This window comes from Triturus cristatus, chromosome 9 (assembly GCF_964204655.1).
Source record: "Triturus cristatus chromosome 9, aTriCri1.1, whole genome shotgun sequence".
In the NCBI taxonomy this organism is placed as follows: domain Eukaryota; kingdom Metazoa; phylum Chordata; class Amphibia; order Caudata; family Salamandridae; genus Triturus; species Triturus cristatus.
The window spans coordinates 27,211,681-27,235,472 of NC_140592.1; the positions used below are offsets into that span (position 1 = coordinate 27,211,681).

Sequence of the window (23,792 nt, forward strand, 5' to 3'; positions counted from 1 at the left end):
GTGGCTGAGCACTTGCCCGGTAAGCCAGGACTTCGTGGGGAGCATTCATGCCCCCCAAGGGTAGCACATATCTCATGTGTTGCGTGACAGTCTGCCTAGCGCTGATCTCCTGACCCCTGCCCATCTGACAGTGTGCAAAGACCCCTCAAACCAGAAGCGTTGTCACCATGGTCATTTCTAGAAGGCTCAACCCTTAGGGCTGGCCCCTGACCCACTGGTTCTCCCACTGGTGACCGCATCCCCCTCTCACCCCTCCATCTGGACTTCTGCACCCTCTACTCAGGAGTCGCACCGCCACACACCAGAACTGGTGGACTGCTGCTTACAGACGCTCCAAGTTCTCCTGACTTTAGGAGATCCCTCTCACTGGATGGCCTTCCATTAAAGCCTAGGCTTCCCACCTGGTGTTCCCTTAGGGAACCCCCCAGGCCTTCGGACGGGGTTTCAGGCACCTTGTGACGCATCCCATTCTCACTCCTTTTCCGCAGAGACAGGACGTGAGTCCCTACACCCCTCCCACTACACCGGGGCCTATCTGGGCTACTAAGAACCTTTCCCACCACCCTCGGTTGGGAAATGCCTGAGCCACTCCTTTTAGGGTCACTCCCAAATTCTTTTCCAGACCCTCTGGCACTCACCCAGAGGTCTGCCTCCAGAGCACGTTCCCTGGGATCAGAGAACTCACACTTCAACAGGTGTTTGGCTTAGCCCTGGAAAATAACAACGGAACATGTGCTCTCTGACTATCAGATTGAACAGCCCTTAAAAATTGTTTGCTGTGCAACCCATCACCCATCCTTCCAGTGCATCACAACACTCGTTCACAAACTCCCCCAAAGACTGGTTAGACAGTTTCCTACTGCCCCTGAACCTCAACCTATACCCTTCAGGTGTGACACCATCCTCCTGGGAACTAGGTACCACGCTCTGGGATCTGGGAGTCGAACTTCCTACACTGGACTCTACATTGCTGCCACCACTGGACTCCACCCTTACCGGTGAATCCAGACAACTGAAACTACACTCAGCGGACAACCTATCCTCACAAGCTAGCTTCTCTCTGGCGAAGGCCTTCTCTGCCTCCGCCATCCTCTCCTGAACTAAGGCTCTCTCCACATCAGCATTTCTCTCCTCCACAACCAGCTTTGCTAGCTCCTTGGCATGCTCCAATCTGAGCCTTTCCAACGCCACCTGTTGCTCCCTTTCTTCCCTCCTGTCCACCAACTACTCTGGGGACAGAGAAAGGGATGGGGCACTATCCCCGGCACTGGACCCAGCAAGGGACTCCCTCTCTGCGGGGTCCTCACCACCTACTGGCATCCCTGCCCAGTGATTTCCTCCTCCTCTTCAGACTCTCAAGGGTCTCCGTCAGAACCACCACCCTCCTGGTAAGCGGACTGGGAACCCTTCCACTCAGAGTACTCATGTTTCCATTCATCCTCTTGCCATTTGAACAAGACTTTCTGAAGGCCTACCTGGGTGTCTTTTGCAGTCACTACTATTTTCCTCTCCCTGCAGAACCCCTCTAACTACTTCAGACTGTATGTCAACAGATCACCTAGGACAAAGGCAGATTCCATTTTGGCCAGGCACTTAATACACAAGTGAAAAACAAGAGACCTAGGCGTAAGAGCTGAAGCAGGAGTACTCAATTCAAAATCATAATTTGAGGAAAAACAAACAAAAAAAAATCAGGAGGAATCCCAAAACACGTGATTTGTCCAAATGTAGAGTTTGTAGTGCAATCATGCGTCACTGTGGTACTGCGCAAATGCAAGTCCTATCTTCACCGCTGACAACCAGTGTTAGAAATGGGATTTCTGGTTGGCTAGGGCATGTGCCTAAGCCAGGCAGAAGCCACAACTCGAGTCAGGGCAAGGGAGTTACACACTGAAGAGAACCCCGCTCACCCCCTTGGCAGCTTGGCAGAGCAGTCAGGCTTATCCCAGAGGCAATGTGTAAAGCGTTTGCGCAACACACTCACTCAGCAGTGACACACTTGGCACACCACAAAAGAAACTCCACACAAGGTTATATGAAAATGGCCTTTGTATTATCCATTAGAACACCAGCACATATGTAACCATGCCACCGGGCACTTGCCATGACTTTACAGGGATTACATCAATCATAGGCCAATCTGGCCACTGTCAGAACATCATCAGGTTGACCAGTAACTACTGGTAGGATCACCTTTCAGCACAACGCATTATGCATAAAAACACATTTGAACACCATCATCCACAGTGCACCAGAGTAAATACTTGGAACGTGCACAGGTTTAGGGAAATCTCATGCCACCAAATATGCATACCAGCATTACAGAACCTGTGGACATCAGGCATTGGGCAGAACCCTTATCACTGAGCCTGATCCACGATGTGGAAGGGAAAAATGGGTGCCACAATCCAGTAGTCCCCCAAAGTACCAGGAACCCTCCTGGTCGTACCGGTACTCTTGTGGAAGTTCCTCTCTCCACCAAGGCTCGGGGACATCTGTCAAGGTTTACCACGAGCGGCCAAAAACGAGCCTAATAGTAGGGCTGTGAGGCCAAGGGTCACTCCGGTAGCTGCCTGCTGCCACCCGAGGCCGCTGCTCCACTGGCCACGTAGGGTGATGCTCATTTAGCTCCTCACCTGGCTTGCTGTCCGGTGGCCGTTACTGGCAGGGAGAGGGAGAGCGATGCTTCCCCTCAGCTCTGCCGTTCCTCTCGAACCCTCGGGCAAGGCAGTGCTGCACGTACCTCTGGATTACTGGCGAGCCTTCCTCTCGGCGTTGCTCCTCACGCAGCCACTCTCCAGCCCCACTGTGGGAATGCTGAAAAGCAACTCCGGCCACGATATCCTCGCTGGCTTCTGGGGTCGTGGCCCGGCAATGCTGCAAACTCCAGTCGGCCCCTCTAGTTGCCCAGCAACGCTTGTGAAAAGACTTCTGGGTGTGTGGCCGGGCAATGCTGCAAGCTCCGGCTGGCCCCGCTAATTCCCCACCAATGTTTGTGAAACCTGCGGTGCTCGCTCAGCTGACGAGCTGCCGCCTTTGATTTCTGTGAACAGCTTTGGCCTCAGGCTCCCGATGCTGTGAAATGCTACCCATTTGGTTGAGGAATATTGGCTGCAAAACACAGCGCTCACCACGTGCTGTCACACACAAGAACGCTTCTTCACGCTCTTTCTGTCAGCCCCAGGGAGGGAAAGGGGAAAACTCTCCCATCCCAGCACAGCACTCCACACGCTCTTTGGAATAGCAGGAGGGAATATCCCAGAAGACAGGGCCCAAGCAGGCCAGCACACTGGTTACTTTTAGTAAAGAAGGAGTCCCCTCAGCTGCCCAACGGGCAGCAAGCTCACTCCCACAGGCAGGAAGTCCCAGATGGTGGTTCCTCCTGGAACACTGCAGTCCATGCAATGTGTTCTCCTGTTCCAGTTCCAAAAGTTCACAAAGTTCCCCAAAAAACATGGGGTCACAGCCCCAGTACTTATTATACTACAGACTTTGTTCTACCCCTGGCATAGGCTCTGAGCCCAGTCCAAACCAGTTCTGGGGGGCACTTTGAAACAACAACCTCCATTGAAATAGCAAGGCTTGGCTCCAGACACACCACAGGGGGGTGGAGCCATCATTGTGGAAGGCAGGCACAGCTCTATTCAGGTGCAGGTGCTACTCCTCTTACCACTCCAAATGCAGACCAGGCCTATTCAGCCTAGCGGTGACTCATCCAGACTCTCCAGAGCCAATGCACCTCCCCAGCCCCTGTCACTCCAAAGCCAGACAGTCAATACACATCCTAGCAGAGGACCAAAGACATATAGCACACAGAAATGCCCACTTCTAAAAGTACACAGTGATAACATTTCAAACTCTTATTCTTATATAAGCTTTCATCAATTGCTTATTAGTAAATTAATTCTTAGAGTTTGTTTGAAAAATGTCAATCAATTCTGAATACAAATAAGGAATCTAGTCAAATAATATAGAAACACGGGAATTACCACTGAAGCACATATCAGGGAATCCCCAATGCATCCCCATGAGAGGGGGGCCTCACAGCAGTGAGAAACCAAATAGGCTGTTTGTCACCACCAGGACATGCCACACCGTTAAGGCACATGTCCTACCTTTTACCTACACCGCACCCTGCCCATAGGGCTAGCTAGGGCCTAACTTAGGGGTGACTGATATGTAGTAAAAGGGGAGTCACAGACGTGGCAACCACTTTATGTGCCATGTCACAGCGGCAGTAAACTGCACACGCAGGCCCTTCAGTAGCAGAGGCCTGAGACAGGTTTGAAAGGCTACTTTGGTGGGTGGTGCAAGCAGCGCTGCAAGCCCACCAGTAGCATTTAATTTACTGTCCCTGGGTATACGAGATACCACTGTATAAGGGACTGAGAGGTAAATTAAATATGCCAAACAGATGTCTACCAATCTTACCAGGTTTACCATACAGAGAACATGCACTTTAGCAGTGATCAGCAGTGATAAAGTGCCCAGAGTCCTAAAACCACCAACAACAGGTCAGAAAAAATACAGGAGGATGGCAAAAAGTTCTGGGATGACCCTGCAAAAGGGCCAAGTCCAACAACATGAAACATTACAATTTTGCTCTGTCACATGAATCTTGATGGCTTTCAACCAGGGCACAAGCCCTAAAAAAAGAAGGGGTGGGGGGACTAACCTAGTTAATCACAATGCAAGTGCCATCACGGCTCATGACATTACCGTGTGTGACATCGCGGCGCGTGACCTCATGGCGCGTGACATCACAGGAAGTGGCATCATAGGAAGTGACATCAGATCTTAAGACCTCAAATGTATGTTTAGCAGGTCTATCATGAGTACACTGGAGCACATTTAAAGTACACAGGTAAACCCACCTGATGTAGGCAGAAGATTCAGACTTTTGAAAGCTACACATAAAACAATGTTGTCTTTTGTCAGCGTAAACTTCCGCTACCCATAGTGCTTTACAAGAAAAATAAATTATTTCAATGCCTCCTCAGGGGTAGTAAGCACAATATAAATTACATTCATTTTGTGTAAATACAGGGAAAGACCAACACGTCTGACATTCTTACAGTGTATGCAGTGTATATCTCCTAAACAGGGACAGAACAAAGTGAAAAGCTGCCTCTCTTAACTATGTGTGAAGTGCTCACAAGGTGTGAGCTTTTGTTTCCCCTCCACTTCATTGGCTTCTAGGTGTGAGACTCCTGGCTGCTGCCAGCCAGGAGACTCGAACAAAAGGAGGCCCGATGACCCCTCAGATTCGGCCCAGCAGGAGTCTGAACTAAGAAAGCCCCCTTCCGCCTGCACGTTGTTGCGATCGAAAGCAGACAACAACGTGCAGGCGCTGGTGAATGTGTCCAGGTGTTTGCAAATTACACCGGGACGAATTCAGACTCTTTTTCAGTGGAGCTCAACTTCTTGGCAGGGTGAAAGGCGTCCACCCTGTGAAAAAGGTGGGTGGACCCTGTCCACCCGCATGTACCCACGACTCCTGCCCTGCTTTCAACCCCAACTTTCACTGAATGCCTAGCCACGTGGATTCACCCAGGGCACAACACTCACCATCAACAAACACATTGCCAAAGAATGTAATGCAATAGGTCTCGCATTTACGAGACTTTGAGCTATTGGCAATGCAATAGCTTAAACTGTTGCACGTGCAAGACCTATTGTGTTGCAAATTGCAAGTGCCCATGCGGCCCTTTCACATTCATGAAGGGCGCACTCGTTTCTTAAGACAAGCCACGTCTAAAGAAAGGGGTGTGTCCGACATTAAAGTGAAACCGTGGCATGGGGGCTTTGACAAAAAAAGCATCTGTTTGTCAAGTTGACAAACAGATTTTGTTTCTGGTAAAAGTGCCCATGCCACGGTTTCACTTTAATGTCAACCGCGCACCTTTCTTTAGACACGGTTTGTGTAAAGAAAGGGGTGTGGTCTCTATGAATGTGGAAGCACCGCATGGGCGCTAGTAAACAAACAAATAAATAAATAAGCGCGGCCACTATATTGAAAGCGGACCACGCTGTAATTTAATTAAAAACATTACTATTAAAATAAAATCAGGCTGGGTCTGCGATATCGTGGTTGGAATAAGGGAAGAGCATTAAAGAAAATAGTGCTCACCAACTTATGAAGCAGACCGTGTAGCAACACCAGTAAAAGGTCCAGACGCTATGGGGGGTAACAAATGCCGACAAGGCAGTACCAAGGAGGGACTGACAAGCCTAATAACGACTCAGAAGCCAGCGTTTACGAAGGACAATGACACAAGCCAATTCAAAATATGGGCGGAGAGTGGGCGCGGCTTCAAAGCCATACTCCACTATTGCATGCCTCGCAGCAGAGCGCATGCGCTGCCCAGGCTCGACCTAAAAAATGACCTGGTAGCAACTCTCTCTTCTAAAGAAAGTAAAACTGTTTCACCCAGAAAGCAGCTCCAGAACTGCTGTTCAGGTGTGCTCTTGTATCTGGGTGGTTGTAACGCCATGCTACATGGCTTCCCAGACTCCTCTATGGTACCTCTTAATGGCATCCTACATGCTGCAGCATGTCTCATCAGGAGCGGAAGAAAAATGATCACATCACCCCGAACCTGATGGAAATCTTCAAAACTAGCTGCACCATTTACAAAGCCATCACAACCAGAACCCCACTTTTCTTGCCGACAAGCTCCTCATCTCTGGTGACTCTCGCACACCTGCAGCCAGGATTCCATCAGACCGAAAGCTATCAGTTTAAAAAAAGAAAAATACAAGGCAGCAGGCCTTTCGATCTATGTACCCACGATCTAGAACAACATGACCGTATCCATTAGGAGCACTCCAACGCTGGTCCAATTTAGGAAAGAGTCGAAGACTCATATCGTTAAAGCACAGTTTACCACAATGCAATAACCATCCACAATCCAGTTACTTCGCCTACCACTGGCTGACTGTTTCTGTGCCTTTGGCCCTGTCTTGTGCACCGTTGCGTTTGGCCAGGTGTGTGCTATACAAATGCCACAAGCCAACATTCAAAGCCTAGAAATCACGATTAACAACTGAAGGGTGACGAGTGAAGCTCTGGACAGTATCAGGCGCCGCACTGCATTTCACATGCAATGTTCTAAGCAGAACATGTGGACCTCTGGGGTGGTCCCAATTAGATATGCTTAAATAATGCCAAAGTGCTCAAATGCCAGCTTTCTGGCTCCGCCAGCCTGATTAGGGATGTGCCACGTTGGCATAATTCTATTTCTGTAATTACCTGAAATGTTTGCAGAGTTACATAAAATGAAAATCTGTCTTTTGTGCTATATTTTAGTTAAAAATGTGTCAACACTGCAATTTTTGATGCTAGGATGAATTTCCTGCAAACAAATAGTGCAAAAAAAACATAAGCACAGCGAACAACAGCCACTTGCGTTAAATTGTTCCTATTCGGTTGGGGTAATTTTTTTTACTCCAAATCACACATTCACTGTAAAGTTTTACCGCAAATGGTGTGTAATTGCAGAAAGTGGCATAATGGACTAGTTTCAGGCATTTCTCATAATAAGCATAATGCAAAATGATCATATTTACGTACATTTCTCCAGTGTAATTTAAATTTCGACCAACCTGCTTGTAATGTGGATTAATGAATAATATTCAGTAACAAACCAAAATGAATTTCAGCGTACACCGTTGCGGAAAAATATTTTCAAGATAAGGATGGTAAAATACCATCTCTGCCTCGCTGACAAAAGTCACCTCGGGCATATCAGCAAGGTCCGGCGATAATTATCGCTCAGCGCGCTTAGCGCGCGGATAATTATCGCCGGCTAATGCTGAATTGTATCGCTGAGATAGCGTGCAATCAACAATGCTTATCTCAACAGCGATAAAATTCCAGGCGCAAGCTGCCAAATGTGCGATTATTGCTGGAAATCCAGCGCATGCGCTGCTCTGCAAGACATTTAGTGTGCGGGTTTCCAAAGTGCTGCCACAGGCTTTTGATGGCCTAGCGCTTGCATTCACTCGAGCGTGCACGCGCGCAGCTGCCATCTGCCTCCCTTCCAGCTGGATCACTTTCACGTGCTGCTGCTGCGCGCGTGCGCATCACCAGCGTGTTTTTTAAAACATTACTACAAGCTTCCCGCGTATTGCGGCCAATGCTTGTTACTTCAAGTGTGGCTGATAAGAGCATCTTTCCTCCGCCATTGTTACCCAGGGCCGCCAGTCAGTACTACAAAGACTCCAGTGCACCAGACTGTCACTAATTATGTGTGTTCAAGTGATTGGCAGGCACTTGTTGCCTTGTTCACACCACTCTCGGAATCAGCCGCCTCTAAGAGGAGAATAGGCTGCAGATTTATTGAGAGAAAGCTGTTAATCCTTTGGGGAGAGAGCGGGAATGTAAACAGGGCTGGTTTGTATCAAGGTGCTTTGACAACAACAATCATCGGTAGAAACACATGCTAAACAACAAGCAGGTGTTCTGTTTCACAACTAGTGCACATTTGATGCTTTCAAGTAGGCAGCGCGCGCAGACTGTTAGAAGTGCTTTGAAACCAGCTGCAGTGACTGTAATTAGCGCGGTTCGGCACTACTCTGCTTTCTGTACCTGGGCACGACAGGCTGTGGGCAAGCCGGCTGGCTGCACACAAAGAAGCAGGAGAAAAAAACACAACGACGTGTCTTTGAAAGCACCGATTTAGGAATGTGTGGCGCCAGTGGGAAGCAGCATACATAGGGCAGTCTGTGGTACTGATGGCAAAGTAAAAAATAAAAGAAAACGCTTCTTTTGCAAAACAACATAAGGGTCTTCACTGAATCAACCACAGAAACATTTAAAACAAGCATTGGCATAGCCAATATGTCTCGCTTTTGGGAGCTTATAAGTATTTAGGGGCCTATTAGCAAGAAGTTGCGATATTTATCGCAAAACGCGCTTAGCGTGTTCATTTTTAACGCTGCCTATCGCTGGATATTTTAGCAGGGAAAACATGCTATTAGCAACATTTTACTCTATTGTGCTAAAATATCCAGCGATAGCGGCGAAATGCGTGAATATCGCTGGAAATCCAGCGATATTCACGCATTAACGCCAATGGGGACTTAAACTGAAGATCCACCTCCCATTGGATAAACAGGTAAGTCATGTTTTTTTGTTTAACCACAAAAGAGCTGCTCCTAAAGTGATAACCACTATAAGGTTTGAGTTATATTGTGAGTGGGGACATCTCACAAAAAGTGAAGGACTGGTCTCACACACGCCTGGTGTCATGCTTCATCATTGGCAGTCCTCGCCCTCTAAAACCTTGGTTTGATAGAGGGCGGGCATACACCTGACGACAGGGATGCACTTCTAAACTAAGTGGGGGCCCGTGTATGAGTGAGTGAGATTAAAAATCATTATAGTTATCCTCATTGTGTTTTTTAATGTGAAAGGTAACTATATGATGTTTAAAAGCAGGTGACGGTATGTGGGGGAATTAGTGTCCCCTAACCGTTGTGTTTAGAGGTCGACATGTTTCTGCCGTCTTGGCCCAGGAGGGTCCAGGGCATTCATCAGGACCTAAATATGTAAATGGGGGCTCCGTTCTTACCAAAAGTGGCAAGAGTGTACCACTGTGTGGGCGTGATCACTGTCACACTCCACAATTGGATGGCTCCTAGTCATGTTTTTAGCAGGCATTAGGTTATAGCAATAATCGCGTTTAGCGCGATTTTCTTCATCGCTTCGCCTGCCTTGCTAATAGGCGATAGCTGTGTTAGCGACTGCTTTCAGTCGCTAACAGTTTGGGTACGCCCACTTTGCATGTCATTAGTGATAAATATCGCTGACATACAAAGCGGGCCCCAAACCGCTTGCTATCGCCTAAAAGCTGTCACTAACTGCTGTTAGCGACAGCTTGCTGATAGGGCGATAGAAATATCGCCGCTTTAGAGGCAAAAAGTGCCGCTAAAGCGGCAATATGGCCCTTGCTAATATGCCCCTTAGTTATGCAGCACAATATCCTTGGTGCAACAACATCAACTGTTGTATGGCTGAACACTTATAAGGTCCCAAAGGCGAGACCTATTGGCTATGCCAATGCTTGTTTATTCGATTTATCGAAATGTTTTTGTCTTATATTAGGAACATTTCAGTGTGAATAATTTGAGGCGCCCCACACTTGTCAGGAGGTCGCGTCATTTCTATTCGAAGCTATATGTTTTGTTAATTTACAGGTTGTGCATGAGGTAATGGGCTATGTGGTGAACGATGCCCTTGCATTATTATACTGAGATATATGTGTTTTAGCTTCATGCGAACGATGCAAACCCCCTTAGGCGGGGGCGCAACTACCATTGGTGCAGCAGGTGCAGTGACACCGGGGCACTGAGGGGCCCTTTAAACCGTAGCAATGCTGCATTTTACTACCCCAACGGCAGTCAAAGCGGCACTTTTCCTTGCTTGCTCCGGGCCCGTGACATCCTTGCTACGGTATTCCCTTGGGTTGACTCGGCCTTTCATCTTTTTGACTCTCATTTCTTTCTGCCATTCCCAGGGAAGCCGCGCATCTTTGGAAAGGCCTCCTTCTCTGTACCGTCGGCAGACTAGATTCAGGGGAACCCCTTATATTGGGCAGAAACTCTCTTTGTGGCGGATTCACACAGGACACAAAATAAAGTTTAAATAGTCGAATCCCTGTTTTCCTCTCGTGGAGACATTAGAAACCCGGACATCAATTCACGAGTATCCATCTATGCATTCCCAGAGCCCTAAAGAGACACAGTGTCCTCTTTGGTAAATCCACCTTTTACGGTTGAAATGTAGGTGTTAATTAAATTACCTTTAATTTTTCCTACAAACTTTGTATACATTGCTTCCAGTACAATGTCACGAAAACGAGAGTTGTATGGACTCTTCACACTCATTTTACACAGGTGCTCACTTTTGTCTGCACCAACTGAAGGTGTAATATCCAAGGGGAAGGTTTCCGAGCGCCCACACAGCTTTGACTTTGCGGATGTTTCGGGCCTTCCAAAGGCCTCAAGTTGCCGCTCCATAGAAATATCCAGGTATCTGCTCCTGAAATACCCAGGTGTCTGCTCCTGCAATACCCAGGTGTCAGCCCCTGAAATACCCAGGTGTCAGCCCCTGAAATACCCAGGTGTCTGCTCCTGAAATTCCCAGGTGTCTGCTCCTGCAATACCCAGGTGTCAGCCCCTGAAATACCCAGGTGTCTGCTCCTGAAATACCCAGGTGTCTGCTCCTGAAATGCCCAGGTGTCTGCTCCTGAAATACCCAGGTGTCTGCTCCTGCAATACCCAGGTGTCAGCCCCTGAAATACCCAGGTGTCAGCCCCTGAAATACCCAGGTGTCTGCTCCTGAAATTCCCAGGTGTCTGCTCCTGCAATACCCAGGTGTCAGCCCCTGAAATACCCAGGTGTCTGCTCCTGAAATACCCAGGTGTCTGCTCCTGAAATGCCCAGGTGTCTGCTCCTAAAATACCCAGGTGTCTGCTCCTGAAATACCCAGGTGTCTGCTCCTGAAATACCCAGGTGTCTGCTCCTGAAATACCCAGGTGTCTGCTCCTGAAATGCCCAGGTGTCTGCTCCTGAAATGCCCAGGTGTCTGCTCCTAAAATACCCAGGTGTCTGCTCCTGAAATACCCAGGTGTCTGCTCCTGAAATACCCAGGTGTCTGCCCCTGAAATACCCAGGTGTCTGCTCCTGAAATACCCAGGTGTCTGCTCCTGAAATACCCAGGTGTCAGCCCTTGAAATACCAAGGTGTCTGCTCCTGAAATGCCCAGGTGTCTGCTCCTAAAATACCCAGGTGTCTGCCCCTGAAATACCCAGGTGTCTGCTCCTGAAATACCCAGGTATCTGCTCCTGAAATACCCAGGTGTCAGCCCCTGAAATACCAAGGTGTCTGCTCCTGAAATGCCCAGGCGTCTGCTCCTATAATACCCAGGTGTCTGCTCCTGAAATACCCAGGTGTCTGCTCCTAAAATACCCAGTTGTCTGCTCCTAAAATACCCAGGTGTCTGCTCCTGAAATACCCAGGTGTCTGCCCCTGAAATACCCAGGTGTCTGCTCCTGAACCAAACCTTAGAACCGGTAAAGAATGCAGTACTGACAGGTTTTCAAGTTTATTGCCGGATTTGATTATTTCAAATATTCACCTGAGTGACGTCATGTCATGACACTACAATTCACCTAGAGATGACGTTAGTGCAGGATAGAAGTCAAGCGTCTGTTCGTCCTTTTGCATCTATGTCTCTAAGCGCGTGCGAAGGAGAGAGAGAGAGAAAAAGAAAAACACATTTATAGGAGACGAGTCTGTCAAGTATTTTTATTGGCAAAGTTTCTTCAAAGTTCCACATGTTCACTCTTTGTGAAGTTTACAAAGTTTCCCCGTTTATTTAACCCGCTCGAAGTGCTAACGAATTCTCCGTGGAATTTGTAAAGATAGCCCTCTCTCCATCCTCCTGACGTCAATGTGTGAATCTCCTCCCTCCAGCCACAGGACTGCAGGCCTGTACACTTCCACCGTGTGCGAAAGCTGCCCTCCTCGTATCTTGTGCCATGGTAACCCCGGGGCATCCACACACGATACCACTGCCTCAGTTCTCAGACTCATATACAGACTAGTCTTTCTGCTGCATGCTACACATGCACACACACTTGGCACACATGCAGGACGTCAGTGCGAGGTTCTAGGCAGACACATAAGTGGACCCCTGCATGGGACAGCCAGTGGGCCACACTCTCAATGACCTGGGCACAGCTGCGGAGTCTGCCACCGCTGGTTTATGTGCTGCTCCTAGGACAGGAACAGGAGTCCTCTGTCCATTCTGAGGGTACTCTTCGGTGCACCCCTCCAGATCACATGAGACGCCCGGACCTCACACAGTCAAGGACTGACCTCTGCGCACACGCTAGATTAGCGCGAAGCCAGGGCCAGAATAAAAGTCAGGATACCAGATACCCTCAGTCGTGCGCTTAGGGCAGGGGAACAAGACAAGATACCATGCAGGGGCTCTCCCATCCCAAAAGCCATCCGTCGTCTACAACAGCAAACTCCACCATCCTCGTGATGCACTCATGCTCCCGCATCATCATGACGTCATATCCTGACGTTCACATAAGCCTGGTCATGACCCGTGTGTACATCTGCGGCCAGTTTGGCGTAGTTTTTTTTTAATAGAAAGCCCATTACAAGGTTGCCAGCCATGCTTGTGCATGCTTCATGATGCATCCGCAGGCCTGCAGACAAAAAAAGCATTGGCAAAGTCAACAGCCCTGCATTTTCGAGCTGAGACCTCTCTTCCCAATCCTTGGTTTTATAAGATGGTACATCCCAGCTCGTGTTGTCTCACAGCCCTCAGGAGGGGTGTTTGGAACCCCGTGCGAGGACATCTATTTATATGAATCGCAAATGCCATGTTGCTCTTGTAACAAAGGCAAAATGAGTCACACTTGGACACGAAAAGAGCTTCGTGAATGAGTCCCAAATAAATACAGGTGATACGATGTGATCTTCATTATTAAACAATCTAATACAACAATATTTACATCACTTATTCTCAGTCGCAGGGACGTCATTCAGCGGTTTGTTGGAGTAACAACTGACTCCCTTGTGTTGCTATTTTGCAGAACCTTAATGTTTAACTAATCAAATTACTGGCGGTTACAACATGAGCAACGGGTTGTCCGTCCAGGATTAACACACAGTACACATTTCCCTTTCATTGCACTCACCTGTTTGCCAGGGCGTGTGATTTCACTCACTGTGATGGTAGAGGGCTTCCATTTCATGGTTATGAGATGTCACTCTCTCTGATGATGACGGGTTTCCTAGGGTAAGTGACGTGATGCCATTCAGCAGTTTCATAGTTTGTGTGGTTTTAGTTCCTGTGTTACCATCAACTGGTTTTTGGTTGTATTTGGTATTGCATTCAGCGATGCCATCAAAATCCGTTATAGGGTGTGTGTGATGTCACTTCCTTTGACAACATCGAACGTTTTCATGAGGACTGTGATGTTTTTTCCTGTGATGCCATTGAGGTGTTTATAGAGTGTGTGATGTCACTTCCTTTGATGTCATCGACCAGCTTCATTTGGTTTGCAATGCCACTTGCTGTGACATTGTTCTGTTTCCTGTGATGCCACGCAGGTGTTGATGGGAAATGTGATGTCATTTCCTTTGATGTAATCTTGCAGTTTGATATGGTGCATGCTATTGCTTGCTGTGATAACACAGAGCGGTTTCATGATGTATGTGAAGTTATTCCCTGTGATACCACTCATATGTGCCATACAGCGTGTGATGTCACTTACCCTACCCCTATGGTTCTGGTGATGCCACCAGCAGTGCTTCTGTCGTGGCACATGTTTTTAGTATGGTCAATGCCAGGATGGAGCGGATCAGTTTACTGCTAGGAACCGCTGTGACGAAGTCTCCGCTTCTCTCTTTGCAGGTTGCGAGCTGGAAATCCTCCGACAGAAGATCAAGATCTGTGAAAGTGAGTCTTCGAGGGGTCCTCCTGAACCCCTCTTTATTCTGGGCCCTTCGCTCTGGATTGAGGCCAGGGTACTGCTCTCACTCTGTCCCACTGCTTCGTTCTTTCGGTGTTTCTGGAAGCAGGCGTTACTAACACGCCGATCAGCAGCGGATTTCTGACCCCGACCAATGAGGTCTTCTCCTGATGCGGCGTCTTTACCCACAGACCCATCATGGTCAGCGGGTCTACCCATGCTTTCTACTCAGGATGCGACGGCCCACAGTGACTCTCCCAGGCCTTCACTGTTCCTCTCTTCACCACTTCTGTGGGGGCTGCTCTGGTCCTGCACCCCCCAGTGTTCACTTGTGTAGGTTCCTGAATTTCTTCTAGTTGGAGCTGGTGTTAACCCACATGTGCTCTGAACTGTCAACAATCTTTATTTACCCCTCTGGAATATGCCCCCTGAACTGGAGACAATCCCCCACTTCCTACCACTAGGATGGGCTCAATGGCCTCTATGTGGCCCCTAGACCCTTTGTCGTAACTTTACTCCTCTAGTAACAACTTTCCTCCTGCTCCTCCCAAAACCCTATCACTTCAGTTCCCAGCTTTGAGGCCACACAGAACATTTACTTCACCATCCCTCTACTCTTAGTTGGCTTTTACTCTCCTCTGGGCCCTCTACTGCTTTTTCTGTTTTGTGAGTCCAGCTGCAGAAATGTACATTAGACTGAGGGGAGGCAAAGTGCCTCGGTCTGGACTGGTCAATCTAAGCACAAAGAAACATTGTCGTCGGTCCTACCATGTGTATGATGGTGTGTTCTACATTTTTACCCTACGTTCTCCATTTTTTTGTGTGCTTGTGCTGGCCCTGTTCTGTGTTGCTCTTTGGGTTTGGGATGTGCAGCTTTTTTTTCATGCATTTTTTTTCATGTTCCCTGAGTTTCTGCTACAGAGGTTTCTCCATCACCTCCATTTTTATAGTAATTTAGGATATACGTGGGAACCTCATTCCCCCTAACTGGAACGCCTCGTTATTGTGGAACCTAGAGAATAGACTGTGGGGCAAGGTCCTTACTGACCCCCACCGAAGTTTCTGACCCTTTACCTGCACAGGTAGACAGTAAGCTCCAGCCACTCCCTGGTGTTGCATATTTATGCACTATGTTGACCCCTGCTATCTGTCTGCCTCTCTATTCTTCTCCATTCTATGCCCTGGCCTCCTCAAAGTGGGTGTCCAGTCTTGAGAGTCTGACCCGCCCACCATTGACCCTTTGTAGGTGGATGGACCTTGAGGCTGTCTTCCAGCGCCTCACCCTCCAGACCCTCGCATGTAGTCTCAGGATGGGGTGGGTGCTTTGTGGTGCATAAGGTGCTGCCACATACTTTTTTCAAACAAGATATCCCTCATTATCCCATGTAGTATTTAGGGGTGGTCCTCTCTTTGGGGGAGGCCACCCTTGAGTGCTGTGCTGGTACCCATTGCCAAGTGTATTAGGTGCAAGATGGCCCCAAAGTTTGGGCCAGAGTCCAACAGAACTCAAATTGGATGCTGATTACGTATGTGGCCAGTTATCAAACGGCTACTGAGGACTGGCTGACTTATAGAAAACGTTGATTATCGAATTCGAACCATATGAACTTTTAAGAAAAACTCTGTATGGCATATATGAAAGCCCTGAAGAAGTCTCATTGGAGACGAAACGCGTTGGCTATGAGGACATGAAATGTGAAATGTAAAGAACTTCTACCTGTGAAAAATAAAGAAGAACATTTCTCTATGAAAGATACATCTTGAGTTAGATGTCTTCGTTATCGAGCTACTGTCGTTGAATATTAATATGTCATGTCAATATAAATGTATATAGTGCTGAAACCTTTTGCATCGAATGTTGTTGTAGGACTTGTTCCTATTTTTTAGGGAGTAAAGAGGGGTGTACTCTCTAGTTTCGTGCACTATTTAATAATTAGACACAATATTCATTTGTTGTGTGCGGACTTGATCAGCCTCTACCCTCAAGTCTTGGTTTCTAGGACTCAAAAACTAGCCTGTCTGTAAGTCTTTCCATTCTCGTGTGTGTAGTGTAGAGCACATGTGAACCTCTGATGTCGCGTGGACGCACACACCACAGTCCCTGCTTTGCGGCTCACCGCAGACAGCACCTTGATTGCAATCTCTTCCTACTCCAGACTGCCCTTTACTTTGTACATTCGAGTTACCATCAAGCCCCATAATCCCCTAGTTGTAAATAGGGTTAAAATAAGCGGGGGTAACCTCATGCCCCAGGGATGCAAAAGAAGACAACTAGGGTAAGTAGGGGGACAGTGTTCTACTAGAGATTCTCTTCCTCAAAGCAGTGTTGTAGAGCAATATCCCAGTCATTTGTAGGCAAGCTGAACCAGGACTACAATTCCCAGAATGCCTTTGATTGTTAAAAGAGAAGCCCCAGACTTGGACGACCGGGATGACCTGGAGTCCGCTAGTAACAGTAGGGCAACTCTTAAGTTTCATGTTCTCAATTCTTGGCTCTGGGTCCATTGAAGATGATAAAAGCACACGCCTGATGTCCTCAAATTTCTTGTCAGGCTGCTGCCTCTGCCACTCAGCTAAGCCTGGCCCTGAGCCAGTCACACTCACCTCAGCCTAACACCTGGCCAAATCTCCCCCATCCCCCCTGCTCTTTCTGGAAGTTCCCTGCAGGCCATCACTAGGGTACCACTGCACAGCTCTCACAGTCCTCGCAGAGGATGGAGCTGAGCATTGGGCTCCATCTACTCGCAATGTTACAGCCGGGGACTTTCAAGGAGCAACTCAATGCATTCTGGGAGCTCAGAAAGAGCTTGGAAGGAAAGAATGCACTGGAACAAGTTGTCCCTCATAATATGAGGCCATCAACTGACCTTAAGCAAAGCCTGCTCTTTGTAACAGTTTTTATTTTATTTTATTTTTAAAATAATTGTATTACTTTCAATATAGAACTTAAACCAGAAGCTGCACGTGTACAGAAAAAAAGGATTGAACAATCAATGCATATAACAAATCGGTTCTTAATATTAATTCAGAATGTAGCTCATTGTGACTGTTAATTCTCCTTCGCAGAGGCTCACTTTGACATGGTGCATTTATCCTTGCAGTTCCATCGCCCATCTTGTCCTTCCAGAAAGATGCTTTCCTCATCCAAATCAACGGCCCTAAAGAACGGCCCCACAGCCTGCGCCTGGAGCACAATCACAGCGGCATACTGCTGCACAGCAGCCACAACCTGGTGAGTGCTGGGGCCCCTTGCTCTGGCCCTTGGCTGCCTTACCATGCTGCACAGCAGCCACAACCTGGTGAGTGCTGGGGCCCCTTGCTCTGGCCCTTGGCTGCCTTACCAATGCTGAACAACAGCCACAACCTGGTGAGTACTGGGGCCCCTTGCTCTGGCCCTTGGCTGCCTTACCAATGCTGCACAGCAGCCACAACCTGGTGAGTGCTGGGGCCCCTTGCTCTGGCCCTCGGCTGCCTTACCAATGCAGGGACAAGTCAAAAGAACACAGCATATTAGCAGGTGCTGGGTTTGTAGGATTTAAAAGTGGTGGGGGCCAGTGATTTAATGAACACAAAGAAGTGTCATTTCCTCCTGATGGTGCATGTGCTCCATTAAAGTCCCTGCCAGCAGCTGCCTTACAGTGGCACCGCCAAAGGCCACAAGAAGGAGCCAGATTGCAGAAAATGGCCTTGATTGAGGGGAGAAACAATCTTGCATCTTGGAAATCTATACTTTAGTAAGCAAGAGTTTTCTAGTCTTTCCGCTGCATTATATTTTTTAAATAAAAAAGAAAAGTCCCTACCTTAAAATGATTATCAAAATTCACAATTGTATGTACAAAGAATCATGTGTTGATCTGCCAACAAATGCTGAATTCTGGCAATTTCCTTTCAGATTCGGGGGGCGTGGGGTAGTACCTGGGTGCTGTTGCTGCAGAGTTAACACTGCACAGTCGCCCTTTTAGTGAGCTTGCACCCTAAAACAAACATTCATAATGGCAGGGGTGCAGACATTCCTAGGGAAGGGTGCCAGGGGAGATTTTTTTTGAGGTGTGATTGTCCCACAGATGTGTAAATTGACATTATTTAGAAGTCATAAAGGGTTTTATCTTAAGAAGCAAATTTAAATTGAGCTAAACATTGTTGTCTTTTGAAGTGTTTGTCGCACTAAAAATCTGAGTAGTGGAAGGATTAGATGAGATTAGTTTGCAGGAGACAGAAGTCGTAACAAACGACAATGATCCTGGATCTTTTCATTTTGTTCAACTTATAATTAATGCACACCAATATTAGAAGACTGGAATAAGTAAGTTTCTAGCCCACCTTAAAACAATGTTGACATGTTTCAGCCCTCTAATGCATAGTTAAAGAGGTCTTCTTCAGACACACGTTTGAACATGGGAAACTTCATAAAGTAAATATGTTGCATATGTGAAATAATCAAACATTCCCTTACCATACTGAGCAAACCATGGTTCTGTTGAAAGACCTAGACAATAGGACTATCAGATATAGATGTACAATTAATGTTTTTTTTTACAGAGTTTTATATAGCGCAAACTTAACCCGAATCGGGTATCAGAGCGCTTTACATAGCACCAGTTGCATTACATGAGGACACATTCATTTTTGTTAGGCACAGAGAGATTAAGTGATTTGTCCAGAATCACAGGATGTTCAGCATCATTGCCGAGACTCGAACCCAGTTCCCCAGATTCGAGGACGACCGCCCTAGCCGTGAGGCCAACTCCTATCCCCTTAAGCCAACTCCTCTCCCTTTGACAGACAGAGTTGTTTCTGTCTCTTTGTCTGTTGGGAAAGGAGTGCAAAGGCAAATCTCAGAGTCCCCATCAACTTTTTCCCTTAACTTCACTACCGTACCTAAAGTGCGTTCTAGAGCTCTACGGTCTCTGCACAAGTTGCAGGATCACTTATGCATGGATGGTCAGGAGGCAGATGGGACAGATTTGCATATTCATGCATATTCCTCCTATATGTGAGCATATTTTTATCAACCTTCTTTCAAAAGTCAAATTGGGTTCTCCCAATGATTGTTGCCCTCCCTGCATTTTGAAGGAAATCTTGACTATCCTTCCTAGTCCTGCTCTTAACCTCTTAAATGAGTCCTTGTCTCAAGGAATCGTCCCTGCAACCTTTAAAGAGGCAATTGTTGTCCCCCTTTTAAAAAAGGTGGGATCAGATCCACTCATCCTGACCAATTACCGCCCTATCTCCCTTCTTCCCTATCTAGCTAAGATTTTGGAAGCCTATGTTACAGGGTGTCTTACTGAATTCTTGGAGGAATCCGAATTTTTGGACTCCCATCAAGCTGGCTTTCGTCCAGCGCATTCCACTGAGGCGGTAATTCTCACAGTTCTAGACACCCTCCGTGGTGAGGTCGATAGTGGCTCCTCGCAGGCTCTCGTCCTGCTTGATCCCTCTGCTGCTTTTGACACGGTCGACCACTCCCTTTTGGTCGACCGTGTGAGGGATGCAGGAGTTGCGGGCCCTGCCCTTAGCTTGATTAGTTCGTTTTTGGAAAATCGCTCCCAGGCAGTCTGTACAGCTCAATTTACCGCTCCTAGAGTCAAAATCTCCTGTGGAGTCCCTCAGGGCTCATCTCTTTTTCCCCTGTTGTTCAATCTCTATCTCCTCCCTCTTGTCCGAGCTCTGAAGGAGCGTAAAGTCTGCACTTTCAACTATGCAGATGATTTTCAGCTCATTTTCTCCACCAGTAACTCCTCAGAGTCGGTTCATGCTTTTCAATCGACCATGCTGTTCATCAGTCAATGGATGAACAAGAACCATTTATAACTTAATCCGGACAAGACGGAGCTGGTTTTAACAGGTGGCATTGTTAAAAATCCATGGGGACCCCATTTCTGGCCAAGGGAGCTGGGTCAGCCCCCTGTTCCTTCTAGCTCGGCAAAAGCCTTAGGGGTGATCATCAGTCAGGATCTTAATGTGAAGCCTCAAATTAGCTCAGTGATCTCCGTCTGTTTTTTTCCACTCAGTAGGATAAAAAAGATTTGCAGATACCTTACTCATGATGCCCGGATTCAGGTGATTCTCGCCATGGTCATGTCCCACGTTGATTATGCCAACTCATTATATTTTGGCATCCCCCTTTATCTCTCCAGAAGTTTACAGATAGTACAAAATCAGGCTGCTCGTCTGATTGTTCATCATCCTAGGTATCATCACATTACTCCCCTTCTGAAGCAATTACACTGGCTTCCGGTTGCTCAGCGGTGCGCTTTCAAGACTGGATGTCTTATTTTTAAGTCACTTTATGGAAAGAGCCCTAAATTTGTTGATAATATGATTAACACATATGCTCCTACATGAAATCTTCGTTCAGCTCACAAAAATGTACTACTCATTCCTCATTTTAGATTAAAGCGCACTGGTTTTGCCAGGTTTTCCACCAGGCCCCCATATTTTGGAATTCTCTTCCCCTTGATATTCGCTCCTGTACCAATCTCCTCGGTTTCAGGAGTCTTTTAAAAACTTGGCTCTTCCGACAGGCTTTCTAGACTCTCTTTTTATGACCTGGATTTCAACCTAAATAGCGCCATGAAACCTCCCCGGTGTACGTGCGCTCTATAAATTCATTTTAACATAACATAACATAACATAACATAACATAACATCTTGCATATGCCTGCGTCTGATGGACATTCAGGAAGTGAACCTGCAAGTAGCATAAACATATTGAGCACAGCCTGATGGGGTACTGTGACCTTCTCTGCACAGTGGCATAAATATGTTTAGCAGAAAGAGTCATTATACATCTATCTCTTTTCAACCTAAATATATTCCTTTTTGTTTTTTTACAGACTGGAGATATAAATTACACGATTTCTCATTCAGACATTGTTCCCTGTCTCTGCATTCTGGTACGTATGATCCCAGATCAATGCTTGTTTGATTCAGATGAAAATGCATCCTTGGTTGACTTCCTAGTTATAACGATTTTTTTCTTGTTGTGTTTGCATTTGGAGAGCAGTGGGAATAGGTGTGGCCTATTTAAATAGAAACATTGCCATGGTTTGTATGATATTGGCCATGCCAGAGCCTCACAGATATGATATATGGAATTATGAAAATAAATATTCATTATTTTATGGACAAAAAATGGGCATGCATGCAGAATAGTCAGATATGGACCGAGGAAGTAAAACGGATAGTGTTAAAACTTTAAATATTATGGAAACAGTTGTGCTGCTCTGTACACTGTTCAACAGTGTACGTTTAACACTCACTGGAAGAAGGCTTTGCTGGATGTATGTTGGCTTGGTTTATGTGTCCCACCCCAATAGAATGTCTTGTCATTAATGTGCCTAAAACACATCTAACCTGTGCATTGTTACATCTACATGTGAAAGACAAACAGAGGGCAGAGATTTCAGTGTGGTATTATGCAAACTATAGCAGCTTTAGTAGTTTGGAGGTAAACACAATGTGCACCCATAATAGAGATATCTAAAGAAACAATGAAAATATTGATCAATAGTACGGGGCCAGAATTTCAATATCGGAATATAGTCTGGCACTAATATCATATCCTAAATATAAACAATTACAAAAAAAAGCACCCCCTTGGAGTTAATAACAACAACGATACACCCAGTTGGACAGTATTTTTGTAAGATAACTGTAGAGCACGGTATTCTAACATAAAACTAAATTAATATGACATGAGATGTATTTGAGTGTTCATGGTTCTATCCTTCATTTATTTATCCTGGCTACGCTGAGCTTGCTCGGTAACCTGCTTGTTCCATATGTTCCCCCGCGTCAGCTGCGCTCCTTGGGGGCAGCATCTGGTTATTGTCCCCCGCGTAAAACGCCTTCGCGCTGGGGGCCGGTCTTTTTGCTGCTGGGCAGCCAAGTTATGGAACTCCCTGCCTGTCCAGATTCGTCGGATGAACTGCTTGTTTGCTTTCAGGAAAGCGATTAAAACTTTTCTTTTCCCCCCAATTTAGTCTTCTTGATCATCCTTCTATTTTTGATGTCCCTCTGCTTTAGTGTTTGGTTCCGCTCTCTGATGCTGCAGCGCCGGGACGCCCCTTTGCTGGGGCAGCTGTGCGCTATAGAAATCCGAATAACATAACATAACATTTCAACTAAAGCCAGATTGGAGCTTAAAGTTGTTATTATAGGAAATGTAAGAGAATGAAAGAGAGCGGAAGAGTGATATTTCTTGACGAGGGAATTCTGATGAGTGAAAGGGTGAGAAAAATCAAAACTGGATCAGGCTGGGACTGACAAATGGGGAGTGAGTACTTAGCAAGTGGGGTGCACAAATGAAGACAATGTCAGACTGGCAAGTTCAGAGGAACAAATGCAATATTTTTGTACCAAGGAATGTATAGAGTTGGAAATGAGGCACAGAGCTGCGAATGTGATGAAGTTTACAAATTTGAGAGACCACATAGGGAAAAGAAATGTTAAATTGTGGAAGAGTTGAGAAGAGTGTAAAAGGGGTCCAAACTATACTTGGATTGTTTTGACTTCTTTAGAAAAAGTGATAGGATCAATGGAGATCTTGTCAGGATTGAAAGATAAGGTGAAATAAACACTAGATTAAAGAATAATTCTTTCTTTCTTCCATCAAATACACTCTCTATTGGGCCAATCCAATGGAAGGTTTTATCTTAAAATGTGAGAGCCCCTTACCTATTGGTGTCTCGCGAGGCCAGACCCACCTGAGATGGTCTGCTTTCTTGGCCTCGCATTTATCGAAGACAAGATAACGTGATTTAGGTCCTCGTGGTTGGAGCGCGTTGAGTACTCTTGCTTCATTTCTCCCAGCATGCACCGGTGCTTCGACTGCTGCAGCCAACCAGAGGGTAGATATCTGTGCCTTATAGGCTTGAGTGAAATGTAAATTACGCTGACATAACTTGCGTAATTTCAGGAGTTTCGCGTTACACTAAATTCACATTTTACACCTTTACACCACATTGGGTGATTACATCCCCACTGGCAGCAAACTATAGGACTGGAGTGCAGGAACAATACGTACAACCAGAACATGAGTGGCTCTTGTTGACAGCATTTGTGTTTCGCGCTATTTCTTAGTGCGAAATGTGTCCTTGACTCAAAAATGACACATGAACTTGCATGAACTTGTAGAGTCATTGATGGGTAGGGGTAGGAGTGTTTTCCACCAAGCGGCTCTAAGTGACATCTACTAGACAATGTGAGCAAAGCTCGAGTTGTCTGTGATGTCCCTCAGAATCCTGGCTTTGGCATTTGAGAAAAAAGTCCTGTGAGTGTAGATTTATCGCT

General features: G+C 46.6%; 1 protein-coding gene across 2 annotated transcripts in view; it reads left to right on the plus strand.

Moving 5' to 3' along the window:
• IL17RC (interleukin 17 receptor C) overlaps nucleotides 1-23,792 on the plus strand; it is a 249,876-nt gene that overhangs the window by 134,500 nt on the left and 91,584 nt on the right. For both annotated transcript variants that reach the window (XM_085624288.1, XM_085624289.1), the window contains 3 exons: nucleotides 14,441-14,485; nucleotides 17,600-17,730; nucleotides 21,335-21,394. In XM_085624288.1, coding sequence (XP_085480414.1) covers nucleotides 14,441-14,485; nucleotides 17,600-17,730; nucleotides 21,335-21,394 — 236 coding nt within the window. The remainder of the gene's footprint in view (nucleotides 1-14,440; nucleotides 14,486-17,599; nucleotides 17,731-21,334; nucleotides 21,395-23,792) is intronic.